The following is a 12,135-nucleotide window of genomic DNA, read 5'->3' on the forward strand; positions in this document are numbered from 1 at the left end:
CAATGATTTTATTCTGACTTTGATCATTCAGTCTCCAGCTGTGAAATGGCTAGAAAATTGCATAATGTAAGGCCGGCGTGACTTGAATGTGAGAGATATACACACCTTCTCCCGGATGGTTTTGCTACTGTAGATCTTCTTAATGTCCTTACTGACCTCAGGACATGCCTTGTCCACTTTTGACAGGACGACAATTTGAGGGATGCCTGAAAAAAAAAAAAAAAAAGAGCTTAATAAATGAAATTGATGTGTTAGCTTCGATAAAAGCTGATTGGCTGCTGGGTAACACTTGCCCATTGTGCTGGCATGTGCTCTGACATCTTTAATCTTTTGGATGAAGGCTTTGTCTTTTTTCCGCATGGCATGGTCTGAAATGTTGTCGCCGTCAACACACCAGAGGGTACCATCTGCTGGAATGATGCTGACTAGACAGTGAATCCTGTCACTCAGACCTGGATCCTTGTTGTCCATCTCTGATGGATGTGAATTTAATGGATTGAACTGAAGGTGGAAAAGAGAGCGGTATCTGGTATTACTGATTCTTTGTTATTTATTGAAGTCATTCGAATGTTGCGTCCCCTCTCCTGTGGACGTGAGGTTGCTGGATTTGGTGGTGGGGAATCAGCACAGAATGAATGGCAGGTTACTAATTTTCCTGCCAATTATATTGTATGCAGTGTTGGTCATCTTACTTTAAAAAAGTAATTAGTTACCGTTACAAATTACTTCTGCCAAAAAGTAATTGAGTTAGTAACTCAGTTACCACACTATAAAAGTAATTAGTTACTCAGCAAAGTAACTGACGTTAATTTTTATGTTCTATAACGTCAAACATATTTATTATAGCCTAACTGATTGAAGAATAAAACCAACTAGATGTACCGCAAAGCGATACACAATATGACCGCCGCTCAGTCCTGCATATTCTCTCCGCAAATATCAATCACGCTTGTGTTTCCATCGCCTACTCCATCCCTACTGCAACTTTTATGTATGTAAATGAGTGTGTGCATGTGTGCGCTTGCTTTTGTGTGTGAGTGCTTGTCTGTCTAGTGTGAGTGTGTGTCTGCTTGTGTGTGTGTTTAATGTGTCTCTGAGTATATGTTCACTGTGTTCTCTGCCGTCACTGTCACTCCAATATCAGATAACACACACACACACACACACACACACACACTCACATGCGCACGTGTGCACACACACACACACACACACATACACAGGCACACACTCACACACGCACACAAACACACACTCGCACACACACACACACACACACACACACACAAACACACACACACAGACACACCCAGAGAGAGAAAGAGAGAACACACACAGAATACACACAGATAACACAGACACAGAGAGAGAGAGAGAGAGAGAGAGAGAGAGAGAGAGAGAGAGAGAGAGAGAGAGAGAGAAAGAAAGAGAACACACACAGAACATGCACATACACACATATACACACATGCAAACACACAGATGGGCACACAGAAACGCACCCACACACACAGGCTATAGTACATCACACACACATTCACTTCTCAGCTCCGGTGGTCTCACAAAATGTACTCAAAGATGTGTGTGTGCATGTGTGTGTGTGTGTGTGTGTGTGTGTGTGTGTGTGTGTAGGTGTGTGTGTGTGTGTGTGTGTGTAGATGTGTGTGTGTGTGTGTGTGTAAGGGTGTATGTGTGCATGCGTGTGGGCGTGTTTGTGCATGTGTTTGTATAATGTTTTATGTACATGTGTGTATGTAGTGGTGCGTGTGTGTGTAGGTATGCGTGTGTGGGTGTGTATTTATGTGTGTGTGTGTGTGTGTGTGTGTGTGTGTGTTCCTGCATGTTTGTTGCACCCAGAGCAACCATTCTCTTTTAAAACATATTTGGAAACTAGTTGATTAAAGGTTTCTAATGGTGTCACTTATATGTTTCTAGGACAAAAACTAGCAGAGATTGAGATGTTTGGAACAGTTTTTGAAATCCCCAGGGGGGGATTTAGACTGATAATACCACCATCTACTGGCCGATGGGTATACAGTCCTGAATGTACACATAAATCCATTTATTTTATAGCCCCCCATGGATGAAATTCCACAAAACTTGGCATACTCCCAGAGGGTGTCAGGTTAATCATACACATGAAATTTGGTGCAGTTCATAACATCTCATCTGAAGATAGGGGCAATTAAAGCAATATTACATTGCATTTTCAATTTTTACAATGGGGGGGCAAATCACAAATGACTGGTTATAAGCTAAGTTGATGCAAGCTCTAGAGAACAACATACCATAAACTTTTTGTCATCCTCGGTGCCACGGTTCAGGTAGTTATGTAGGAAAAACTGTCATTTTTGGGCTTTGGGCGGGGGCAGCGCGGGGGTGGAGTGACCCCCGGGGACGAAACGAAAATTTTCCATAGAACTCTACTGGGGCTACATGCCCACCAAGTTTCATGCGCTCCGGTGTTACGGTGTCCCGGGAATCGTTGACGAAAAATGACGGGAAAAAAGAAAAAAGAAAAAAAAAAAAAAAAACTTTGACAACAACTATATGACCGCTTCGCTAGCTACGCTAGCGGCGGTCATAATTATTCGGTACAATTAGTGGGTGGAAGTCAGAACGTGCGCATGGCATCTGCCCACCCAGCCCAGGCCCGGGGTGGCTATCGGGAGATGCGGGAGGATTCCCGGTGGGCCGTTAACGTTTTGGGCCGGTCTGATTATTGTGAGCTTAAATATATTGTTTCTGACGATTTGTTGCGCTCTCGTGGCACTTCAGCAGCCAGGGCTGCGCGGTCGCGGCCGCCCCTTACTCGCAGTTTCCCAAATATTAACAAAGTAGCACTCACAAAACTGTTCGGAAGTCGCAGCAAGTCTATATTTGCAATTGACAGGAGTAAATGAACAATCCCTTCTCCAGTACAAACACATGGCCCTGTGTATTATATATAGCTCAGGGGAGGGTATTATATATGATCCTATCCAGTGAACTCGCTTCATTCAGCCAAATTGTAGTAGCCTAACGCGACGCTTTAAATTCTCAGTAACGATAACGGCGTTGCAACGATGAGAAAAGTAATTAATTAGATTACTTCGTTACTGACAAAGTAGCGCCGTTAGTAACGGCGTTATACTTAAACGCCGTTACTACCAACACTGATTGTATGTGACTCAAATGAAGTGACGTTAATAGATTGGAAATTGCTGATGTAGTTTTCATGTGAGTTTGTGTGTGTGTGAGTGTGAGTGTGTGTGTGTGTGTGTGTGTGTGTGTGTGTGTGTGTGTGTGTGTGTGTGTTACCGTATAACCTTCTCTAATGTGACCCGCCAATATTTTTTTGAGGTCATCTATTTGCACCCCTTCAGGATCTTCTGTTTCTCTTTCCAGGCCCATGACATCACTGAAGACAAATGGCAAGTAGGATTTGTATCCTCCATCTTTGATTTTGTGGGTTTTATACTAAAACACATGATAAACATTCTCATTAATTTAAACCAATTCCCAACATCCACAAACACAGCTACAATTATGATTTTTTATGATTAACATGAACATGTATTTCCACTTTGAAAATATACTGTATGTTGACTTCTATTTTTTTATTAATGTACTATGATGTATGATTTATATAAATGGATGTCTTCTAATTTATATTACTGTACTATGATGTCTGTCTATTGGCATTGGCAATATAATTGGCATCAGTGGATCAACAAAGATTTTGATTTTGCCTTCCATTGTGTGTGTGTGTAGTAGCAGCAGCAGCAAGCCCCTTTTAAGTCCTCCCTTGTTACCCCCATTTAAATGAAATTTGCCCATATTTTGTCACATTAAATGATATATCATGAACAGTACTCACTGTCTTTGTGAAGCTGTGTCCAGCACAAGCTTCAGCTATGGCCCCACTGGTCAAGCGCCTCTGGAAGATGGAGTCGATGGAGTTGATGAAGCTGGACTTCCCTGCTCCCACTGGACCATAGACCAGGATACGCAGATGCTTCACATCTGGGGTGCTGATTTGAATATTTCTCAGCTCTTCTTTCATCTCATCCCTTTTGCTGTGCATTTAAACATTTGAATGAATTAAAATTGCCTGTATGTTGCATCATGTCTCATTCAGTATGCTATTTCAACAAAAACATTTTCAAAATAGAAATATTTTTCAGTTCCGTCGCAGCCAATAAGGTCATTCTAAGTGAAAATAAAGTAACCTCTCATCTCATTTTCTCACTGTCGTGTTCTTGCTGGATATTTTGATTTAAAATTTAACACAAATCCATTACAGATGCATCTCAGTTGTGTCAGGTCTTTCATCAAATATACAATTTTAGCCAAACAAAATAGGCTACAAGTACTTCACGTCACATAATTATGCAATCAATCTAATTGAAAACAAAGGAATCAAACTTAGACACTTGAGTATTAGACACATTCAGTTAGGACAGTGTAAGTTGTGTTCTTGCTGGTTTGTAAGTGAATCTGAATCTCTGAAAGTGAACTCACTCCCACTCCAGTGTCCTCCAGGGATTATGTAGCACTGTGAAACAAATGAAAATGAGTAATGAATGAATTAGCTAATGAATCGGAGAACACCGAACACAGTTTGATAGCTAGGCATTTTGTTTTATGCCTTGGGAAATCATCATCTGTGTACACAATGTTGGGAGGTAAAGGTTATAATTACAGTTTCCACTAGGGGGGTGATTTAAGAGGAAGCATGCCCTTACATGGAGAGGAGGGAGGAGAAGGAGTACGATGCTCCTTAGATTTTGATCCTCCCATGTCTGGCTGTTTCTGAAAGGGAAAAATGAGATAATCTGGTAAAGGACAGTTTTGTTTTTTGCACTTAAATGATGTTGAGTATGTTAAAAGGTACAAACACAGCCTACATTCTGCCCCTATAGCATAGCTTTGTAGCCACCTGACTGCACCAGCTAGATAACTCAGGTTTAGAAAAGAATGATGAGAGAGAGAGAGAGAGAGAAACTGTAATGAAATAAAGAACTATAACACTGGTGTAAGATGCAGCAGGACCCTGTTGTTTGGCACAACCACATCCTGTCTGCCACTAAAAGCAACACCAGACATTGCCAGAGAGTGTTTTACCAGGTGAGCTCTTGGAAGAGTTCTGCCCAATCTGAAGATATAGCCACATACCCAAAGCCAAATCTGATTACATTAGGATAAGCCAAGGAAACATTGTTACTCCAACAGAGAGTTTCAATACAGATGACTTATGGCCCACACATACTGTACTGTAGTAGCCAAGACAAAACTGAACAATATGTGTGGATGAGGGTTGACAATATTTAGGCCACATGAAGTATGAATCCTGACTGTGTCATCTTTGTACAGTACGACTAATCATTTACAAAAAACAAGTTCTAGTTTAGATCAACTAACAGGGAGAATTTGTAGTCCAACAACCAAGTTTATGCATAAAATTAACTCAGATACAAATCTATAATAAATATAGCCGCAAGCGGCGATGGCGGGCCCGAGCACCTGCGGTGCGGAGACCTGTTAGATTTCGGAATCTAACAAAGCAACATGTGCGTGTTGGTGGGCATGTGCATGAGCAACACACATGCCCACCAAATTCGGTCAAGTTTCCTGAATGTATGTGTCAGCCACAACAGACAACATGCTAGGTAGTGCTATAGAGTCCCTAAGCCACACCCTAGGCCAGAGCTCTATCTCTGACTATCGATAGAAATAACGCACAAGCCCACCAAATTTGGTTCATTTTCGTGAATGCGTGTGTCAACCACAACAGACAATGCACTAGTTGGCGCTATACAGTCCCTAAGACAACCTTGGCCAGAGCGCTGTCTCTGAATAGCTATAGCAATAACACACATGCCCACCAAATTTGGTTCATTTTCGTGAATGTATGTGTCAACCACAACAGACAATGCGCTAGGTGGCGCTCTAGAGTCCCTAAGCCACACTCTAGGCCAGAGCTCTGTCTCTGACTAGTGGTAGCAATAACACACAAGCCCACCACATTTGATTAATTTTCGTGAATGTATGTGACAACTACAACAGCCTATATGCTAGGTGGCGCTATAGAGTCCCTAAGCCACACCCTTGGCTAGAGCTCTGTCTCTGACTAGCAATAGCAATAACACACATGCCCACCAAATTTGGTTCATTTTCGTGAATGTATGTGTCAACCACAACAGACAATGCGCTAGGTGGCGCTCTACAGTCCCTAAGCCACACTCTAGGCCAGAGCTCTGTCTCTGACTAGTGGTAGCAATAACACACAAGCCCACCAAATTTGGTTCATTTTCGTGAATGTTTGTGTCAACCACAACAGATAACGTGCTGCTAGGTGGCGCTATAGATTCCCTAAGCCACACCCTTGGCTAGAGCTCTGTCTCTGACTAGCAATAGCAATAACACACATGCCCACCAAATTTGGTTCATTTTCGTGAATATTTGTGTCAACCACAACAGATTACATGCTGCTAGGTGGCGCTATAGAGTCCCTATGCCACACCCTAGGCCAAAGCTCTGTCTCTGACTAGCCACAGCAATAACACACAAGTCCACCAAATTTGGTTCATTTTCGTGAATGTTTGTGTCAACCACAACAGATAACGTGCTGCTAGGTGGCGCTATAGAGTCCCAAAGCCACACCTTAGGCCAGAGCCCTGTCTCTGACTAGCAGAAGCAATTCCACGTGTAGCTGCCAAATTACATACAATTCCTAACCTTTTTTCTGCCTATAACACCAACTTCCTGTTTCTTAATAAAACGCCATAATTCAAACCTTCGCCATTTCAATATACTTCAAAAATTCAAAAATCTGGTCGCAATTCCTTTCGGGCAACCCCTCAAGATCATTTTAGTGCTTATATGACATGATTTCGATAAACCGTCTAGGAGAAGTATTTCAAAATACGTGATGTGCAAAAATCATAATCATAATCATAACTCAAATTCTTCTAAGATTCACTATATAGTTTGAATGTAAAACTTGTTCAGAATAATACAACACACATGTCCACCAAATTTGGTACATTTCCGTGAATGTATGTGTCAGCCACAGTAGACGGCGCGCTAGGTGGCGCTATAGAGTCCCTGAGCCACACCCTAGGCCACAGCTCTGTGTCTGAGTATCAAATGCAATTCTACATATGCCAGCTAAATTGCAAGAGTTTTAGAGCATGCCAAGTTGGTGAAAAATGTTACTGGTAAGATAATTATACTATAATAATAATAAGAAGAATAATCTGAGCAAAAACAATAGGGCCTTGCACCTACGGTGCAGCCACTTTCAGTGGCCGCACCTCGGTGCTCGGGCCCTAAATATAGCCGCAAGCGGCGATGCGGGCCCTCGCACCTGCGGTCCGGACCCGTGACATTCCGGAATCTAACTAAGCCACACCCTAGGCCAGAGCTCTGTCCCTGACTAGCGGTAGCAATAAGACACATGCCCACCAAATTAGGTTAATTTTTGTGAAAGTATGTGTGAGCCACAACAGACAACACGCTATATGGGGCTATAAAGTCCCTAAGCCACACCCTAGGCCAGAGCTCGGTCTCTGACTAGCGGCAGCAATAACACACAAGCCCACCAAATTTGGTTCATTTTTGTGAATGTCTATGTCAACAACAACAGCCAATGCGCTATGTGGCGCTATAGAGTCCCTAAGCCACACCCGAGGCTAGAGCTCTTTCCCTGACTAGCGGTAGCAATAATACACATGCCCACCAAAATTTGGTTAATTTTCAATAATGTATAAGTCAACCACAACAGACAACGCACTAGGTGGCGCTGTAGAGTCCCTACGCCACACCCTATGCCAAAGCTCTGCCTCTGACTAGCCATAGCAATAACACACAAGCCCACTTAATTTGGATCATTTTCGTGAATGTTTGTGTCAACCACAACAGATAACGTGCTGCTAGGTGGCGCTATAGAGTCCCTATGCCACGCCCTATGCCAAAGCTCTGTCTCTGACTAGCCATAGCAATAACACACAAGTCCACCAAATTTGGTTCATTTTCGTGAATGTTTGTGTCAACCACATCAGATAACGTGCTGCTAGGTGGCGCTATAGAGTCCCAAAGCCAAACCTTATGCCAGAGCTCTGTCTCTGACTAGCAGAGGCAATTCCACATGTAGCTGCCAAATTACATCCAATTCATAACCTTTTTTCTGCCTATAACACCAACTTCCTGTTTCTTAATTAAACGCCATAATTCAAACCTTCGCCATTTCAATATACTTTTGAAATTCAAAAATCTGTTCGCAATTCCTCTCGGGCAACCCCTCAAGATCATTTTAGTGCTTATATGACATGATTTCGATAAACCATCTAGGAGAAGTGTTTCAAAATACGTGATGTGCAAAAATCAAAATCATAATCATAACTCAAATTCTTCTAAGATTCACTATATAGTTTAAATGTAAAACTTGTTCAGATTCATACAACACACATGTCCACCAAATTTGGTTCATTTCCGTGAATGTATGTGTCAACCACAATAGACGGCGTGCTAGGTGGCGCTATAGAGTCCCTGAGCCACACCCGTGGCCAGAGCTCTGTCTTTGAGTAGCGTTACCAATTCCACATATATCTGCCAAATTCCATGAGTTTTAGAGCATGCCAAGTTGGTGAAAAAAGGCGAAACATGGACGTAAGAAAATTCCACGATAATAATAATAAATATAGCCGCAAGCGGCGATGGCGGGCCCGAGCACCTGCGGTGCGGAGACCTGTGACATTTCGGAATCTAACAAAGCAACATGAGGCGTGTTGGTGGGCATGTGCATGAGCAACACACATGGCCACCAAATTTGGTCAATTTTCTTGAATGTATGTGTCAACCACAACAGACAACGCGCTAGGTGGCGCTATAGAGTCCCTAAGCCACACCCTAGGCCAGAGCTGTTTTTCACTAGCGGCAGTAATAACACACAAGCTCATGAAATTTGATTCATTTTTGTGAATGTAAATGTCAACCCAAAACGGCTAACACGCTAGGTGGCGCTATAGAGTCCCTAAGCCACACCCTCAATAGCGATCGCAATAACACATGTGTCCACCAAATTTGGTTCATTTTCGTGAATGTATGTTTCAACCACAACAGACAACGCACTAGGTGGCGCTATAGAGTCCCTAAGCCACACCCTAGGCCAAAGCTCTGTCTCTGACTAGCGATAGCAATAACACATAAGTCCACCAAATTTGGTTCATTTTCATGAATGTTTGTGTCAACCACAACAGACAACGTACTACTAGGTGGCGCTATAGAGTCCCTAAGCCACACCCTAGGCCAGAGCTCTGTCTCTGACTAGCGATAGCAATAACACAAGTCCACCAAATTTGGTTCATTTTCGTGAATGTTTGTGTCAACCACAACAGATAACGTGCTACTAGGTGGCGCTATAGAGTCCCTAAGCCACACCTTAGGCCAGAGCTCTGTCTCTGACTAGCGATAGCAAAAACACATAAATCCACCAAATTTGGTTCATTTTCGTGAATGTTTGTGTCAACCACAACAGATAACGTGCTACTAGGTGGCGCTATAGAGTCCCGAAGCCACACCTTAGGCCAGAGCTCTGTCACTGACTAGTGATAGCAATAACACATAAGTCCACCAAATTTGGTTCATTTTCGTGAATGTTTGTGTCAACCACAACAGATAACGTGCAACTAGGTGGCGCTATAGAGTCCCTAAGCCACACCTTAGGCCAGAGCTCTGTCTCTGACTAGCGATAGCAAAAACACATAAATCCACCAAATTTGGTTCATTTTCGTGAATGTTTGTGTCAACCACAACAGATAACGTGCTACTAGGTGGCGCTATAGAGTCCCGAAGCCACACCTTAGGCCAGAGCTCTGTCCCTGACTAGCAGAAGCAATTCCACATGTAGCTGCCAAATTACATCCAATTTATAACTTTTTTTCTGCCTATAACACTAACTTCCTGTTTCGTAATAAGACGCCATAATTCAAACCTTCGCCATTTCGATATGCTTCGAAAATTCAAAAATCTGTTCGCAATTCCTCTCGGGCAACCCCTCAAGATCCTTTTACTGCTCATATGACATGATTTCGATAAACCGTCTAGGAGAAGTGTTTCAAAATACATGATGTGCAAAAATCATAATCATAATCATAACTCAAAGTTGTTTAAGATTCACTATGTAGTGTAAATGTAAAAGTTGTTCAGATTTATGCAACACATCTGCCTACCAAATTTGGTTCATTTTCGTGCATGCACATGTCAACCACAACAGACAGCGCGATAGGTGGCGCTATAGACCCCCTGAGCCACACCCTAGGCCAGGGCTCTGTCTCTCAGTATCAAATGCAATTCTACATATGCCTGCCAAATTACAAGAGTTTTGGAGCATGCCAAGTTGGTGAAACGGCCAAACGGGCTAAGACGAAGAAAGAATAATAATAATAATCTGTACAAAAACAATAGGGCCTTGCACCTACGGTGCAGCCACTTTCAGTGGCCGCACCTCGGTGCTCGGGCCCTAATAATCTGAGCAGAAGCAATAGGGCCTTGCACCTACGGTGCAGCCGCTGCTTCAGCGGCCGCACCTCGGTGCTCGGGCCCTAATTATTTTCACTTATTGGTATCTTACCTTTGGGAGGTGGAGAGTTCTGTGTGTTGTTCAGCACAGACACTTCATTGCCAATGTCTTTGGTGCCCGCTTCTCATACAAACGTTGTTTTCATCTCAGAGACAGGATGCTGTGACTGAACAAATGCCAGCATGTCACAGCTGTGGTTTGGAGATCAGTTATGGGAGCGCATACACAGAAAACAGAGCCCTTTTGAACTCGCATGTTTGTGTCTGTGGGCACATGTTGCCATACTGTACAAGCAGAGAGAACTGCTGCTTTATACAGTTAAGAGAGGTTAAGAGAGAACCGCTAGGTCACTCTAACAGGGAGGCTACACCAGCCAGGCCCAAGCTTGACTCTACCAAAGGTGACATTACATGAAAAGCAGACCACGCCCAAAGTATCCTATGCTAAAAGTAGGCTAATTGAATACATTAATGAAATAATGAGGAAAGTCAGTGAGTGAAAGGCACACCAAGAATGTTCAGAATGCAAGTCAGCAAATCCATATCGCCACCTACAGGCCATGTGAGGGACTGACACACAATAACAAGAGCAAATGCCAGCATCAAAAGTAGTCGTGACGGACAAGCAGTAGCATTCATGGAAAGTAAACCATGTGTCATGTAGCATGGCCTCCACTGAAAAGCTGAGCTATGTTTTCAGTCATGGCTTTAGGGAATGAGAGTTTTATCCCAAGGGACGTCTCTGCTTGGTTGATAGAATAATTATCTTTTCATAAAGCTTCATGGTTATTTGAAATTTAAAGGGAAATTGTTTCATAAGTAGGGATTAGAAACGGTTCAAGAAGTGGAAAAGAAAACCGAAAAATAACAAAATTCTCATTTCATAGAGCTTCATGATTATTTGCATTGAAGGGAAATTGGAATGGCAATTATATCTGAAATATTGTGTGTGTCCTACGGTAAAAAATTACAGTCATAATTGAAGGCACAAAGTCATACTGGCCGATTTTATGTATTTTGTTCCCACGAGCGCTTACCTAATCTTGCACCCACACTAAACCACATGCTGCTTCATGCCAGCCACCTCTTCCTGTCTATAAAAAAAATTGTTTCTGCAAGTTGCTGACAATCATATGCCCAGTAGAGTTGGCAGTGATGTAAACATCCTCTTCTCAAAATAGTAGAACACTACAATAATAACAATAAGCTAAGCTGTGTAATACAACTTTCTTAATATAATAATGGTTTTAAAGTCATGCATTCAAAAAAAATACAATTGTATCTCATAAAAACCCATGCAATACATCTAAAGACAACAACGCTATCATAATGGCCTAGCTTTTCTGCACAACAAATAAGCTCTAATAATGTAAGACACCTTTTTTATACAGAAGTCATAACTGTAATCATTTTGGATCTGGAAAATTGCATACTTTTACTTGGCTGGGTGAACCCTGCCTGAACTTCCGGCGAACTTGGATTTCCCCCAGCAGCCATACGGCTCCAGCCTCCCCAGACTAATGTTCAATCTTAAGAGATTGAGCTTAGTATGGTGATAGCCAGACTATACTT

General features: G+C 42.5%; 1 protein-coding gene across 1 annotated transcript; it reads right to left on the minus strand.

Moving 5' to 3' along the window:
- Positions 1 to 267: 267 nt before the first annotated feature.
- On the minus strand, positions 268 to 10,697 carry LOC134079218 (interferon-induced protein 44-like; the record flags this gene model as incomplete). Its single annotated transcript, XM_062535470.1, has 6 exons — positions 10,616 to 10,697; positions 4,728 to 4,794; positions 4,504 to 4,537; positions 3,860 to 4,058; positions 3,301 to 3,459; positions 268 to 501 (listed from the first exon to the last, which is right to left on the minus strand). Coding segments are annotated over exons 2-6 (681 nt in total), but the record flags the coding sequence as incomplete, so codon positions are not given.
- Between the last annotated feature and the right edge of the window lie 1,438 nt (positions 10,698 to 12,135).

Source organism: Sardina pilchardus, chromosome 1 (assembly GCF_963854185.1).
Source record: "Sardina pilchardus chromosome 1, fSarPil1.1, whole genome shotgun sequence".
Classification (NCBI taxonomy): Eukaryota; Metazoa; Chordata; class Actinopteri; order Clupeiformes; family Clupeidae; genus Sardina; species Sardina pilchardus.